At 39.8% G+C, this 17426-nt stretch overlaps 1 protein-coding gene across 1 annotated transcript in view; it reads right to left on the bottom strand.

Annotated features, from left to right (window-relative positions):
• Window positions 1–17426, bottom strand: part of rgl2 (ral guanine nucleotide dissociation stimulator-like 2) — a gene marked incomplete at its 3' end in the record, with an annotated part of 41272 nt that overhangs the window by 8276 nt on the left and 15570 nt on the right. Inside the window, exons 4-11 of the mRNA XM_079240821.1 lie at window positions 16346–16429; window positions 16086–16252; window positions 13443–13499; window positions 11454–11650; window positions 9868–9977; window positions 9255–9470; window positions 8275–8378; window positions 6077–6161 (exon numbers count right to left, since the gene is read on the bottom strand). Coding sequence (XP_079096947.1) covers window positions 6077–6161; window positions 8275–8378; window positions 9255–9470; window positions 9868–9977; window positions 11454–11650; window positions 13443–13499; window positions 16086–16252; window positions 16346–16429 — 1020 coding nt within the window. The remainder of the gene's footprint in view (window positions 1–6076; window positions 6162–8274; window positions 8379–9254; window positions 9471–9867; window positions 9978–11453; window positions 11651–13442; window positions 13500–16085; window positions 16253–16345; window positions 16430–17426) is intronic.

Below are 17426 nucleotides of genomic sequence, written 5' to 3'. Positions count from 1 at the left end.
AACTCATGAAAACTGATTCCAATCTTAAGTTTATTTATTTAATATATATATATATCTTTTAACTATGCACTGAGTTTGGACCCCCCCCCCCCCCCCCCCCCCTAAAAAACAAACAAATAAATTATGCCTTTATGTCTGTAAATAGTTGCATCCATGTTAAAAATCATTGCATTTATGTTAGCCTGGTTGATTGGCAACACACACACTGGAGTCCATTTCTAAACTCTGACATCAGCTTCACACAGCAGCAAAATGACCACGACGGTGGAGGAGATCAGGATTCACATCCTCAGAAAGAGACATAAAAAGAGGCAACGCAGTAGACGGTGATGGACGGCGTTAAATACATCATGGCTTCTCCTTCTTTATGCCATTCACAGGTCATTGTGCTGCACAACACTGCCCCCGGAGGTTCTGGTGGTACTGCTCCGTTTGCTCAATCTCAGTGTGCATCTGCATTTTCTCTCTGAAACCAGCTGAAATCTGCACGTAAAGGATTCAGTCGATGGACACGGAGCTCCGTCCACACACACGGCTAACAGCATAAATCAGGCTTTAATGGATTCTAAAGTCACCATGTTTTACATCTTTTCCAGGAAAAGAGAAACTTTAGACACCGTTAAAGCCTAAGCTTAATTAGCAGGATGTCCTGATGGATGAATGCTAATTTTGTATCCAAGGAAAAACTTCCTCACTTTAAAAAGTTCATCATTATTAACACCAAAGAAAAGACAAAGCCTCATCAGGTCAGGGAATAAAAACCAATCAGAGCAGATTTTACAGGGATTTCCATCAGGAAAACCTCCCTAAAACCCCCCCAGTCAACACCGGTAGCACTTTAGAACACGCTGCTGATCTGTACACGAGATTCCAGGTAATTTATGTCATCAACAACTAAAGACACAATAAACCAAAATAGTTACATGTGTCTTCAACACAATGCATAAAATCATACGAAGCAAACGGCGTGCATGCAGGTTCCTAGCCGACGCTAATTAGCAACTTGTGAAAATGAAAACACAATTACAACAGTATTGATTTAAAAAAATACTTAGAAAATTAAAAAGGCATAAATAAGATGAGTGTTGACAAAAAAAAAATATAAAAGATATAAAGACAGGAAAAGGAAAAAGAAATAGCTTCAGGTGTGTGTGAGTGTGTGTGCAGGTGTGTACACACATCACTGAGCGTGACAGGCTTGTTTCAGTGTCAGCTCTGTCTACTCAGGAGGAGGCGATGATGTCGTTTCACTGATTATTGATCCAGTATCTTCGTTGCTCGTTCATACAGGGATTTTAATGGTTGTGGTTTGTTTTAGCAGTGAAAATCCTTGTCACTTCTATCCGGCTCATGAGTCGGCGATAGGAACAGAAGCAGACGGAGGCTTTACAGGAAATGTTGACTTTGGTTGTGTGGTAATTGGAGGTAGTAGCAGTTAGTTTTACTGGTTTTGCACCTCTTTGAGCAGAGAATAGCAGACTGCTGCAGCCTCAGGATCAAAACAATGAGCTCAAAGTTCTGTATTTAGAGCATCAGCTTACATTCTTGAAAGCATTGAGCTGAGACACAGAGAGGCCTTGAATAAAGCTAATTTTAGGATTTGCTGTTAAGTGTAAAAACCTTTGATGGATACGTAGCTGGTGCTTTATATCTTCTTCAGACTTAAAACCTTCCATCAGTTCCTAAAGGAGCAGTTCAGAGGAGGAAGATCACATAAAACCGGTGCAGAAAATGATTCGATTCGGTCGAAGAAGAGAAGAATACTTCTACTATGGCAAAGAAAAATGATCTAATTTTCTTATCTGCTGCTAAAATCAAGTTTATGATATATTTCTGTCAACAAATGAACCGAAACTCATTTGTCGAGTCCTTACTTCATTACCAATCAGCTAATCAGTCATTTCCAGACAAGCTGTGAGACGAAGGGAAGCAAACAACTCATCAACGGGGGTCATGTTGTTTTTCTGGCATCAAAGCTCACACTGATTTTTTTTTTTTTTTTTTTTTAAATCAAAGCGAACGTTTGGATGAATCTCAGGTGAAAACACAGCTGATGCAAAATGACTGATGCCTGCACGGCACCATTACAGCAAATCAAAACACTGCTAATTCTGACAATTTCCTGAACTTTGCTGACACAGTGGAAACTAAATATAATGCGTGTCTTCTGTCTCTGAAGCGGAAGCGTTGACAGAATAAGGGCACTTGTACTCAGACAGATTAGACTCCCTGTAGGTCTTAACATCAGTTTTAAGTCTCCAACGCTGCATGTTGTTCACAGCTGAGGATCGGGCTTCTCTGTGGGAGCAGAGAGGAGATGATCACATGTGGTCCACTTAGAATACTCACATACTGCTGGTAAAATTATAGGACATATGTTGGAAGGATGCAGGATATAATCAGGCAGAAGACTCATGTGCTTTGCTAGAGTTGCATGTGGAGCTGCAGTAGCTGTGTGGTTTTAGCAATGTTGCACCATCACAGCAGGGATTTTTTGTTTTTTATAATGTTTAAAAAACCTGAAATTGCACTTTTTCAAGTTAAAACATGTGTATTGGCGTTGACTGGAAGTGTAAACATCTCCAAAAGCCTTTCTTTTGAAGACGGTCGAGTTTCTCCGTCTGGGCGCTTTGTTCGCAGCAAAACTGTCCACAAGGTGGAAGTCTTGCAAACGCTTTTTTTTTTATTTGCCCCCGGGATTTTGTCATCCTGGGGAGCTAATTGCTTAAACCCACCCCTGTTTTAGGCCTAAAAACACCTGCTGGGCCTGCTTTTGTCTAAGTTATCAACAAGCTATATCCAACACAGACTACAATTAAGACATATTAACATGAACGACATGCTGTGTGGTCAACATGCTATCTGACTTACCAGCAAGGTGAGCAGACATTAAAGTGGTGACTTTATCATTTATCAGAGACAGGTTGTTGTAAACTTGCTCCTTCCACCATCTCGGTATCTTCTCTCTCAGGCTCAGAGTCCGGTTCAAACACAAATGACTGAATTTAGAAAGCTGCTGCTGTCAGTTAGCTTGCTATCGCTAGCTGCTGTTTTTAGCATCGGACGTACCGGGCCCGCCGTCCCTTCCGGCGCTGAACTTTCAGTGACCAATCAGCACGCACCTCATTAACATTATTTAAACTAACATCTGTGTTTATCAAAATCTCGCATGAAATCTCACGAGAAAAGTTTTGTCATGAATTTCATATGAAATTTCATATGAAGTTCATGTTATTTTCAGAATCATATTATTTTGTATAACATAATGTGTACCCCTGAACAACAGCTTTTCAGTCAGGCTGAGGTGTGAACATTGATTGGACTTTATTTTCTGTTCTGTTGTAGATTTACTGTTATGTTTGGATCATTCATTCATTCATTATCCAAACTGCTTAATCCAATGAAGGGTCGTGGGCAAGCTGGAGCCTATCCCAGCAGTCTTTGGGTGAAAGGCAGGGTACACCCTGGACAGCTCACCAGTCCATCACAGGGGTGTTTGGTAAATTACTGCGTTTTGTGAGCTTTAGCTGTCTGACAGATAAACTTACATTTGACCATAGACTACAGTGGAGTTCATGGTCCACTCAGAAACCCAAATCATCATCCCTCTACCACCGTGCTTGACAGCTGGGTGTGAGGAGTCTATATTGATATGCTGTGTTTGGTTTCCTGTGCATTCTGACCAAACTTCTCCACTTCAGTCTGAGCTATACAAGGGAAATTCTTACAGAAATCTTGCAGTTTACTCAGATCCAGCTTTACAAACCTAAACTGTGCTGTTTCACACCTTCGTTTGGTTCGGTTTGCGCTGACACTGCACTTTACTTAAACAAACCAAACCATCTCGACCATGTCAAGCAGTAACAACAGCTGCTCGTCAGGTGCAGGTGCCTACAGAGCAAAATGTTCACTGCCCAAGACAAAAGAAAAAAAAAACTATGGCTCACTGATTGGCCAGGGCCAAAGCCAGCTTGTCAACTGGGATTAAACAAAGGAGCGACAATAAATGAAAGCAGTCCTGGAGTTTTTGTATTTACTTTGGTGTTAAAACTAATTTAATTTGTCCAATATTAGCAGAAGAGGCAGCGAGATTTCTGACATGTTCTGGTCCGCCATATGTCTCTTGCTCTATTTGATGTCAATGCATCGGACCAGAGGTCACATGAAAGTGGATCGAGACGGCCAGTTTAAAGCGAACCAGTTTGCTTCAAATGGACTAAACACTGCCAGTATGAATGCACCCATATTGAGAAGAGAGTTTCTCCTTCAACCCTTCCAAACAAGCCAAACAATTACAACGTCATGAATGTTAACATTTAGCATGCTTACTGAGGCCTGTATATCTAGCTCTGGGGTTTTTTTCAGTTCCCCTGACCATTTGACGGTCGGAACTGGAGCTAAACTTGCTGGGACGTCCAGTTCTGGTAAGACTGGCAGCTCTTTGTAATATTTTCCCTGTAAATAATCTTTCCCACTGCAAAATACTGGACTCCAAATAGTTTGGAAATACCTTCATAACCCATCCGACATTGATGTGCAACGACTATTACTTCCTTACAGGCAATGCTGATGTCTTTCCTCCTAAACATTTTACATAATCTAAAGAAACTAGAATAAACTAGAATGTAAATTGTAGTTTTATCTGCTTCTGACTCTTTTAATTATTAATTTTTCACACGATTCTTCTGCATCTGAGCTCAGTTTTTGTTAAAAATTATACGCTGTAATATGTCACATGTTGTTTGTCATAGGATGTTTTCACCTCATTGTTAGTCTTAAATGTGTGGTTCAGATGCATAAACCTTTCAGTTGAAAGAGGATATCTTTACCTTTTCACACAACTGTAATTACTGGACTGTTTGAAAGTTTCAGATGGATTTATTCGGCTTTGTCTCTTTTATTCTCACACTGTTGGCACAAACAGGGAAATAAGTTGCTGGGAGAGTGCTTGACATTTGTATCCCATTCAGATTTTAGCTCCTATTTATACAATAGTGTTAGGAATGAATAAAAAACCTCAAACAGGCTCCTTTTTCTTTTATCAAACAAATGCATTGTGACTAGGGATGCACCAATACCAATACCAGTATCGGTATTAGCTCAAAACCAAGCAGGTGTACTTGGTATTAATAAAAGTGTACTGATACCACACTAGTCAAGCTAGTGCAGATGTGTTTGATGACATGCTTTGGACATGTTTTAAAAGAAATAAATGCATTAAATGTTAAAATTACCACTAAAAGCTAGATCTTTGTTTCAAAACCACACATTTAGAGTTGTATTTAGGTACAATTTGCCAAAATAAAACGTGTTAAAATTGTTAGATCTGTAATGTTGTTATATTTGTATTGGTGAGGTAACTTCAGAAAGGATGGGTCATTTATTACAACCTGATGATATCTTACACAGTTATACCAGCAATAATAACCATAGTCACAATAATGTTCACATAAACAGATTCGGTATCGGCAGATATTCAAATTTCAGATATCGGCATCAGATCGAAAATCCCAAAAAGTGGATCGGTGCATCCCGAATTGTGACTTTATGCATCCAAAACATACATTCACACACTGTACACACGTTTAAAAAGAGAAATATTTCTAGTCAAATGAGAAAAGTTTGATTCTATGCAAAGGACAGATAAGCATTAAAAGTATGCAACAGCCTCCAAAGGTGGCACAAATCTCAGTAAGAATAACCTGAATCCAGTCTCTGTAAAAATAACCTGAATCAAGTCCAGAACATCACAAAAGAGCCGCTGCAATCTGACTCTCCACCACGACTACACTCCTACAGTACAAGCCCGTCAGAAAGCTCAAACTGGCCGCTTTCCAGCCTCCACACCAGTGCAGTGTTACTGTCTAACATGCAGTCAAATCACAGGGTGTATAGGTGGCTGGCTGTATGCGGTGACATAACGGAGATACACACCAGTTTCTGTCTCTCTGAACCTGCTGTTCACGCGGTTTCATCTTACCGATGACTTCATCCAGCACCTGGTCCTGTTTTAACCCTATCCAGCCGAAACACGCAGAATCAGTCCTATTCTAACGTTATCAGGATGATAACTCACCTCCTTCAGGAGCTCTCGGGTCTGGGAGTAGTTGTTCTTGTCTGAGAAGATTTCAGACAGTTCCTCGTATCTCCTCAACGCCTCTCTGTGAAGCAACCACATCCGTGAGATGAGGAGTCAGCTGACCAACTTTTAAGCCTGAACTTTTGATCTTTATGAAGCATTGTTTTCAGTTATTTGCAAGGTTTATATTCTAAGTCAAACATAGTATCCAAGAAGTAACTATGGAGGGTTACAAATAGGGATGTTCAATGCTGACTTCTTAAATATCTGATATATCGATTTTGTCCAACTCTTGATATTTTTGGAGCAAGTTGTGCCAAACAAACAAAAATATCTAGAAACTAAACATAACATCTCTTATATTTTGTCATTTGGAGTTAGAGGAGACAAAGCTGAAGAGCTTGATATATAATATGTGCACGTTGCGTAAACGTTGTGTTATTAAAAAAGTAAAAACCGATACAGATAATTTCCAATACTGCAATTTTAATGTCGATTTCGGCCAAAATGTTGATTTCGGCCGATAATATTGGTATGCCGATATTATCGGACATCTTTGGTTACAAAGCAAAGGAAGGTTAACAGATTTAGCGGTGATTTTAACGGTGCCAAACCCTAGGTTGTCAACTTGTCCTTGAGTCGTATATAAAATCCCACATTTCTCCTCAATGTAGCGTCCATTTATAAACATTTCTATATGGTAAAAGTTAATAAATTATTGTTTCTACTCATCTTGGAAGAGAAAAAAAGCTTCTACAGATTATAACTTTAAAAAAAACAAACAAACAAAACATTTAATCATTAAACTTTGATCAAATTAAAGGTTCTTCACAACATTAAATATAAAGCAGAGAGTTCTAAACACTTTATATGAAGTTTGACTGGAAGATTTAAGTTGATCAGGCGGAGCTTTGATATGAGCCAGAACGTTTTTCTACAGCTGGGCCACGCTGATACAGTTACTCTTAATATGGTGGCAACGAAACTTTTGTTTCGTTATTAGCTTTTGTTTTTGTGTCGCAGAAAGCTTCAAGGAACTTAGTTAATTCGTTTTTATAACTCTTATACACAGATTTCCATGATTAATTACACCATCTCCCGTAAAACATAATGGAACAAATCAGATCAGGAGCAGTTTCTGATGTTGAGCTTATATAAATCATAGAATTATTTTCATTTTAAAGACTTAAAATGGTGACAGATTTTAGTGGGTAAGCTCAGTTTCACTTATTTATGTGTCCACTTACTCATTAATAATAGAAAGTTTCCTTCTTGGTGTGTCACACTTTCTTATAGGGTTTCTAATTAAATTTTACTTTCATTTTATTGTTATACTATTCGGCTAATCTGTTCATTTTATTCTGTGAATTTAATTTAATTTAATTTAATTTAATTTAATTTAAAATAAAATAAAATAAAATAAAATAAAATAAAATAAAATAAAATAAAATAAAATAAAATAAAATTTTAATTGGATTCAAAGTTCAGAGGTTATAGTTGTCATTTCTAATTACCAAACACACAAAGAGAACAAGATTTGCTCCCCGAGGCCTGGTGACTCCACAAGACGAGCCACAGAGGAATAAACACCACCATAAATAAATAAATAAGTTATTATAAAGTTAAAACGAAGTATTAGTTAAAAGAATTGCAGTGTTTGTGTAAAAGTCGGTCCACCTCGGGTAAGAAACTGGACCTTGGCCAGTCGGTACGGCCTTGATGTCGTCAGTCTCCTGCCCGAAGGCAAAGAGGTGAACAGCTCATGAGGCGGGTGGATGGACTCACTGCTCACCACAGAGACCCTGCTCCAACACGGTTTGCAGATCTCCTCAATGGACGAATTGAAATGACTTTAATTAAATGTGCTTTTTGTTTTATTTTAGGGGTTAACAGAACTCTTTTGGGACATTAGAAGTGAATAATTCTGCCATCCTTGAACCTGTTCCTGGTATTTACTCACTGCTAGTTTATGGGATTTATGAGATGTGATTTCTGTTTCTTTCCTTCAACTTTGTTCTTCAGCTTTCAGGACTTACGGGTGTGTTGGAAGTTAGGTAGAGTAGACGGTGATAGTTCTGTTTTTTGTCTCTTTGTTTAGTTGCCATGAAAACTACCATCCAAACAACACCTGACTGATGATGAAGCAGAACTTTCTGGATGCAGCTTCAGCTCAGCTGAGCCACGTTGCCACACACCTGTCAGTTTCCTGCCACGTCCTCCTCAGCCGGTGGATGGGGTTACTCTGCAGCGCTGACACAATGGCATAGAGCGAGGAAAAATTCTTCCTGGCTCGGCACTCCTGCAACAAAGCACACACACAGCTCAATGCAGCCATTTGCATACACACACAAACTCTCATGCACACACTCATGTCGTAACTGAGAGCTCCTCTTTGTGTGGGTCTGGCTGGGATTAAGTTACACCATCCGACCGATGTGCTGAATAAGGCCTGCTGCTGAAAAGACTTCGGCATAATGCTGCATATCACTAAAATAAGGCGAAAAAACTGCTTTTTCTTTTAAATATACTGGTCCATATATATATATATATATATATATCTATATATATATATATATATATATATATATATATATATATATATATATATATATATATATATATATATATATACATACACACACTGGGGTTTATGCATGTATGATGGTGAGCTCTTCTATATTTTCTAACAATGTGTCTGTTGTGAATAAATACTGATGTTACTAGTGTGTACTTTTCCTGCAGCAGATTCAGAGATCTATTTGTGCTTTAATCAGACTTTAAGATGTACAGGAAGTCTAAAAATATGCAGCTTTTGAAAAATCTCTTTAATCTTCTTGCAAGCCTGGAAATGCAGTAAGACAAAGGGTTCTTTGGTTGTTGCTTCTTCGCCTGAAACAGAAACATAAATCCAGACTGTGTTTTGAAATTACTGTTCCAGTCTCAGCGACGGTATGTGCAACCTTTGAGCTGGCGTTAGGATTACAGTCAGAGGATTATTCTGGTTTTTTTTTTTTTTTATTTATAGGAAAAGGCTTTTTTTTTTAAGTCTTGAAACTCCAAAGTGATGTATTGTTGGCGATTTATTTTCAGAATGAACCTTTTAATTTCTCGTCTTTAAAATGAGTTAAAGGCATCGAAACGTGACCCTTCAGTCCTTTGCTTTTGTCTCACTGACCTCTGCCACACTGATCCATTTCTCCAGCAGGCGAGCTCTCTGCTGGCAGCGGAGCTTCGTGGGCCAGAGGCAGGATGCTAACACTGCATTCGCCAGCTTGTTGAACTGGCGTATGGTGGCCCGGACGGACCAGCAGACGCCTTCCCGGCCTTTCTTGTCCCTCTGAGACCACAGCGAGCCCAGGCAGTGGTACGGGACCAGACGGACAAACAGCTCCTGAGTGGTCAAACAGATCTATGAATAACACTCCATTTCCTCCAAATCACCAAATCAAACAGTGACATGAAGCGTGAGGCGCTCCTCGTTTCGTTTCCTGCTGAGAGATGTTGCCTTTCTGTCGTTGGTTTCTTAATGCTTGTCTTTGGGTGGATCACGTTACCATGACACCAGTTAATTCTGATCAAACTGATGCTTCGATAAGAAAAATGCTACTTAGTGAATCTACCAAAGGCAAACACAAAATATTGATCACATGCCGACAGTAGAAACAAGATCAAGCCTGCAGAGTCAATAACCTCAAAGCAGAGGTGCAAACACCCTCACAGAGAGGGTGAATCTTTACGTTGTGCCAGGTTCAGGAACATAAACACCCAGTGTGTAAAAGTGAACTCACGGTTTCTATCTTTGTGAGCTGCTCAGCGATGAGCGCTGCAGGGAAACCCAGGACGCTCGTGGGTTCGAACTTGGAGGCGTCTGGAGGAGGGCTGGTGAATGCGGACTGATCTGCAAACACAGAAGCAGCTCAGTGGAACAGGAATCAGGAGATTCAGATGATCGCTACCAACATTGTGCTGCACTAAAACTTTTCCATCCTTCCTTTAGCCGACACAGTAGATCTTATTCATCAGAATAATCATGCTTTTTTTATGCAGATTTATTTCAAAGTCTGTGAAAAGAATACTTATTTTCTCCTGTTGGGATCGATTCCTCAGAGTAATTTAAGCTCAGAACAATGTTGTAAAGACTTCAAGCATTTCTGCAGATATAAAAGCTGCACATTCACGCTGCAAAACTAAACGGAAATGTATATATCATGGCCAAATAACTGCAAATCAATTAATTTATTGGTATTAATGGTCTGAAGGTGTACCAAAACCTCCTCCATCACACCATGATGCAGCTGAAAAACTTAAACTTAACAAATGTATTTTTTTCTCTGTGGTGGAAATGATGCACATAGTGTAGTTTTTATATGTTACTCCTTTATTAAGCTTCTCTTATGTTGTACACAATATATATTCTGCATAGTTTAGAGTAGTTCAGAAAGCTTGCTTTAGTAGGTTCATGCATAAAACTGAAAGTTCTGTTCAAGGCCTGTTTCAGCTCTTGAGACCTCTCGCTCGCGTCCATTGTCAATAAACTGGACAGAGCTTGGTTGGTCTCAAGATTTACTTCTCAGCAGACAAATTCCACGACATTCCCTTTAAGTTATGTCAGCAAAATGTTCTTTAAAAAGCTGAACTAACCCAGAATTTAAAGTAACATAAACCTCTTCCATCCTCGCTCCAACACAGCTGACAAATGACTGAGTTTGTGCAGAACCTGATGGGTCAGGTGTGTCCAAGCAGGAACACATGGAAAACCTGCTGGATGGGAGCTCCAGGTATGCAGGGATTATGATTGGTTGCTAAACTGCTACCAAGCAAAATTAGATATCATAAAACTTGCTGGGAACCTCCTGCACAGGCAGGAATTTGGCATGAACTGAAACCATTTTAATCAAAATCTCAAAACACATCATTGGTCTTGGCAGAGGATGTGCACTCAGAGACCTCGGATCAATTGTCTGAATTTAATTATGGCCTGTGAAGTGCAGCTGTGGGTGTTAAACGGCTGATGGAGGTCGAACATCCACGCATTACTATGTGAGGTTGAAGGAAAAGTCTAATTTATTCAGATTTATTTTCAGTCAACACAAAATGTCTGAAGTAAATTTAGTAAAAATCCATCCTGCAGACACTGAGGATGTCTGGAGGAAGTCGGGGAGAAAACAATCCAATTTCTGAGGGTCGCAACCTTGGAAGAAATAACTTGAAATTTTAGCTGTAATTTTTTTGCATGAATCAATAAAACTACAACATGGTGGGACTTTATTTTTTTAGTAAACTGTCAGCGTCATCTGTGATTTAAACTGGCCTTGACGCAGTGCCATCAAGCAAGGCCGTAACACTCCGTTTCAATGCCAGTTAAAGTACAGACCTCTCAGAGCGTCAGGGAGCAGCGCTTTCTCACTCAGCTCCTCGGCTATCCTGAGGAGTCGAGCGCGGAGGTCAGCTGCAGATAAAGAGTCCTGAGGCAGGAGGGGGGCCAGACGCAGCAGGCGAGAAGGCTCCCCCAGACTCTTAAAGTCCTCGGGATACTCCGACAGCCACGTGCTGAAGACCGTGCACACCGCTCTGCAAGGACACATGGAAGAAAACATGACGTGTTAATAACAAAGACAAGGTTACATCCGGTCATCAGAGCTCATTTCCAAATAAAAAACTTCTGTTCGGAGCCAAAGAAGAGAGGAGCTAAAACTGTTTCGACTTAAATCCACATTTAATGTCCAGCGGTGCAGAAAAGCAATCTGCTGCAAGTTTAAATTGACTGAAAGTATTGATATTTTTCTGAAACATCCCACATTTTCAAGGATTTTAAACAGGATCATAACTGGGATATGAGTCAGTAGTTTAGTGGGCGCAAACGGTCAAGTGGTCGAGGACTTATGTCATTCATTCATTCATTCATTTACTTAACCCGCTTAATCCAAGTAAGGGTTGCAAGGGAGCTGGAGCCAATCCCAGCAGCCTTCAGGCGAAAGCCAAGGACTTACGTCGAAGAGTAGAAATGATTATTTAAACAAAGTAATGAAAAAAACTAATGCTGGAAAAGAAGAACCTGCTTATAGAAGCACAAATGTAACATTAAAAACAACTGTATCGATCCTCAAATGGAAATTATAATAGCTTTTTATCATATATACATATATATGTATATAAATCATCTTCCGGCAGTTAAAAGTAAAAGTGAAGTCTCTGCAGAAGAAGCAGTTTCCCTTTCATCCACAAGAGACTCTAAAACAGAGCAAATCCCCACAGATTCCCATATGAAAAAATCCCAGCTTCACAGCAGAAATAAACATGTTTAGAGCCTGGTATAAATAAAACATTTAAGGTTTAGTAGGTCAGGTTTACCTTCATCAGCTACAAAATACTGATTAAATTGTGAATTAACTACATGTGAATGGATACTTCTTTGTAAGTATTATGTCCAGGATTACACCAAGTTCTTTGTTCCCTAAACCTGCATCCTTCATGGCAGTCAGGAGAAGAAATCCTTCATACTTTGTCATCCTTTTTTAATAAAATGTCCAGGATTTCACTAATCCCTCCTCCTTTACTGCTGCTGCTCTGTCTGCAGACTGTCTGCTGGATCTTGCATTCTTCATGTTAAAGTGGAAATATTTCATCTTCATCCTCTTTTCTCCTTAATTTGAACTCTTCAGCTGTTATGATACAGCATGTCATTCTGGGCATGACCAAGGCTCTTTGTGACCTGCTCTCACATGAAAATATTTCGGCGTGGTAAATCCTAATCAAAATGTTAGTAAACGGGACCATCTACTTGCTTTCAGCTGATACAGATCATCTCTAAACCTGCATCAGTGATGGCGAGTACCGCAGAAGTCTCTTAATGTTTCCTTGAGTTTCAGAATCTTTAGATTTTTCCGTCTTAGTTTGTTTCTGTGACATTTCATTCTGAGCTTTCAGCCATCTGGTTTCTTCCCGCAGCAGCTGTAGCAAACATCTACTCAACCCTAAGCAGCAATTCTCTTTCATCTAAAGTCAGTATAAAGCAAACCAGAGAGTTAAGGAGAGTGAAAATGTTTTTTATAGTGATTATTAAGGCTGTCTTTACATAAAGCTAGAAATAAAACTGGTCTTATTTTGCTATTTATTGTGTTTGTTTCATGTTTCTTTGCTGCTGCGTTTTGATAAAATGTAGTCGACTGAATTTTTTTATGCATAGTTGAAGGTAAAAATAAAAACACATTCAGGTAAAAATAGTAATTCTTTAAAAAGAGACGCAGGACGGTTTGTAGAAAATGTGGTTATGACACACAGCTCCTCACTTGTGTCAAAACTCCACATGCAAGAACACAGAAATCCATAAAGACACGTACTTAGGTTAAAAAAAAAAACTCACTTGTTGAAAGATTGTCTCATCTGACTTCTCTCGCTGTCCCCAGGCGGGTCCCCTAATCTGTGAGCAAGAAGAAGTTCACAAAGCGGGTAAAAAAGGAGCATGAAAGCATCATTCTGCATTAAACAAGTGCATCTGCTGTGTTTTAATCGTACTCACACATGAAATAATTATATTTTTGGCTTGTTTTTCTTAAGGAGCTTTTAAGTAAAGGTGTTAAGGCGATGTTTACATCCACACACAGCTTTTGCTCCGTTTTTGTTTCACTGCTTTAGGAAACTTTTTAAACAAGTGTTTTCCATTGCTATTTATAATTCCAAGAGAAACACGAGTCTGATGTGATTTTAAATCACAGCAATCAGCTGTTCTCTGCAGTGTGAAGGGTCGAGAAACTTCATGTTGAAACAAATGTTTTAAACAGAGTCAAAAAGAGAAAAAAATCAAGGAACAAACACTTTTTAAATGTAGGGAAAAGTTGCTGTTCAAATGGTGGCCCGCGGGCCACATGCAGCCCAGAACCAACTTCTATGTGGCCCAGCTTATGTAAAAGAATAAAGATATTAATCAAGAACCTTCAGTCGTTCCTTCGCTGATTAAGTAGCCTTCAATCCTACAGTTGTGCAGACCATGAATGAAACCCTTGGTTGCCTAGCAACATTAACCCCAGCCAGGCGGCAACCTCCGGTGGTTAAAAGTGAAGCCTATGCGGAAGTACATAAAACTGCAGTTCCCCCTTCATCCACTAGGGGCTGCAAAACAGAGCAAATCCACATAGTTAAAAAGACCATCCATGTTAAAAAGACCAACTTGGTACAAAAATCCATTTTCGGTTTAATAGATCAGGTTTACCTTCATGACAACTGTGGGTGGAGTGAATTTTTCGGCAAATTTAGGGGCGGGTCTTTTTGATTGACAGGTACCAATCTCCGGCTTCAAGTCAAAAGAACGTAGAACAACCGCGGTTTTTAGCTGGTTAACAACGTGACTTAGCTTTAGCCCGCTTACCTCCATGAGCTGGTTAGCTCCTGTTATCTCCGGGTTAGCTTGGTTAGCTCTTAGCTACAGAAAGCTCAGAATTCACTCAATGTCAATCATCCGCCATGACGCTCACGGCTCCCCTCTGAGCTCCACTTCTTTGCCCATATTTGTATTTTCCGGGCAGGACGACGCCCATGCCCCTGCCAAGATGGCGATGGTAGGAACCGCCCGCCGAGCTTCAATTCAGCTCTTCAGAAACCTGGGTGACGTCACGGAGGCTCCATCCATCTGTGTTTTGAAGTTGTAAGAGTAGCACTAGCAAGTATGTCGCTCTCTGACAACAAAAACCGCAGATTTAACCCCCCCCGGACTGATATGTATTTGTTTATTTTGCTGTCACATTAACCGATGTGTTTAATATGCAACGAGTGTGTGGCGGTGTTTAAAGATTATAATATGAAGAGGCACCACATCGAGAAGTTTAGTTTGAAATGAACTTTTTATGTTAAAAGTGAGGAGACAAGTCATTTCTGACTGGAATTTTTATTATTTTATTTTGTGCATTTGCCCTTGTCATGTGGGACTGAATTTAAAATAGAAAAATTAATGAACTACTTATTTTTCCAAAATGTAAATGTGTCTTTTTTATTTATTTATTTTTACTGATTTATTTTCCCTTATTTCATTTATTGACCCTGATCATCTTTTTATTTGAAAACCTTGCCCACCTGAATATTTAATTGAGTAGCCCTGACCTACGCCAACATAAACCCGTCAGTGTAGCTGCGTTTTAGTACGTAATATGTTAGAAGTAGCATTGTGGCTCAGTGCAGGCGTATGGCACCAGGTTCAACACATTTTAGATTATAATATTTCTTTAAAAACTCAATGGATTCCCTTATATCTGAATATTCAGGAATTGCAGCTGTATTATTGAAGCTTTTATCAGCTAACCAGAATTTTATATTTTCCTAGTTGTGTATCTGAAAGTTTTACATTTCTCTTTGGATATTTGTCTGTTTGAGGGAATTATTTAACAACCTCACTGAAGCATGAGAGCGTAAAAACGTTTTAACGATATTTGAGACTTTTTTCAAAATGTAAATATTTCCATGACTGGAATATATAGGTGTAATGGAAACGCACCTAATGTTGCAACATTCCACCAATCAGAGCTCTCAAGAATTCCTGGGAATCTGAAGAGTCCTACCTCGCTGCTTGGTGTTGTTTTAGGAAAACAGGTCATACTGGTTAATAAAAAACGTTCCTGCGGTGGAAAAGGGACTTGTGTTTTGGAAACACGGCACATAAACAGCATCCTCCAGTAATATATGATTTACATACGATCTGTTTCTTTTGTGTCTAGTCGTTATTTACTCTGGGCTACGAACCCTTTGTAGCTAGATGTCGGTCTGTCACATGAAATGTGTTTGTTATTGAGAACAGGGCAAGCAGCTCCTCCTGCCTGTCAAAGCAAAGTTAAATTGGTAAAAATCATCCGGCTATTTCACTTCCTCACGCTGCACAAAGTGGAGCAGACAGTCAGCGGACACCCGATGTGCATCGCTGCATGAGGAGCTGCTTCACAAGTTCTTCTCAATTCCACCTTAAAACATGGCAAAGCCTCCAGATTTCATTTTACACACCAGAGGAGGAATCCTCTCGTACCTGTCAGTGAGGATGTCCAGCACTCTCTCGGTGCAGGTGAAGGATCGGTATGTGGAGAGGAAGATGGTGATGAAGGAAGAGTCACCTAAAACAAATGAATGGAGGAGGTGCAGCACCAGCTTCTCTTCTGTCCCTGCTTTTATGCACTGGGAACGAGAAACGACTGACTGGAAGAGAAGGAGAAACAGAAAGGTGCTGAAAATACAAAACTTTTTAAAAAAACAATTTGCTCAAACTGTGCATTCGATTACGTGAATTACCATCGGACTATTCGGGGCACCATGTTGCTGTTTGACCACAACTGTGTAGATTACTCCGTCCTCCTCTTCCTCCACCACGGTGGACTGTAAAGCAGAGAAACCAGAAGCATCCTAAGTTTAAAGTAACACCACTGTATATTAAAACTGGTGAAAACAATTAAATTATTCTTTCGTTTGAATTATAACACCCATAATAACAAGAAGGAAATTATTAAATAGAAGTCTCAATTAAAAAAAGACATGCAAAAATAAAGATTGAACAATATGGCTTGTATGGAGGGGTTGGCAACACAGCTCAGGTTTACAATGTCTTTGGGGCGGCTGTAGCTCAGGAGGGGCGGCTGAAGAGTTGTCCTTCAACTGGTAAGTTGGGGGATCGATTCCAGGCTTCCCCTGAAATGCCGAAGTGTCCTAGGGCAAGACACTGAACCCCAAACTGCCCCCCGATGTGCCTATCGGGGTATGAGTGTGTTGAGTGAGTGTGTGTGTGAATGGGTGAATGTGACAAGTAGTGTAAAGCGCTTTGAGTGGTCTGTATGACTAGAAGAAGTACAAGTCCATTTACAAAGCTCCAAATGAACAAACCACACGACTTCAGGAAAATGACTTTCCAGCAAACCAGACCAAAGCAGACATGCTCGGTCATAACGCAAAGCTGCAAGTATGGATGACACCAAACAGAACATCTGCACACAAGTGGCAACCTCCGGCAGTGCATAAAACTGCAGTTCTCCCTTCATCCACTAGGGGCTGCAAAACAGAGCAAATCCCCATAGACTCCCATGTTAAAAAGACCAACTTCACAGCAGAAATAAACATGTTTACAGCAGAAATAAACATGTTTACAGCAGGAATAAACATGTTTACAGCCTGGTTCAAAAATCCATTTTCGGTTTATAGGTCAGATTTACCTTCATGACAACTGTGGGGGGAGTGAATTTTTTTCTAACTCGCCCGTTATGTAAAAGAATAAAGATATTAATCAAGAACCTTCAGTCGTTCCTTCGCTGATTAAGTAGCCTTCAATCCTACAGTTGTGCAGACCATGAATGAAACCCTTGGTTGCCTAGCAACATTAACC

Source organism: Telmatherina bonti (genome assembly GCF_933228915.1).
Source record: "Telmatherina bonti genome assembly, chromosome: 5".
NCBI classification, from domain to species: Eukaryota; Metazoa; Chordata; class Actinopteri; order Atheriniformes; family Telmatherinidae; genus Telmatherina; species Telmatherina bonti.
The sequence above is the reverse complement of the archived record's forward strand: the minus strand, read 5'-3'. Positions and strand labels throughout refer to the sequence as shown.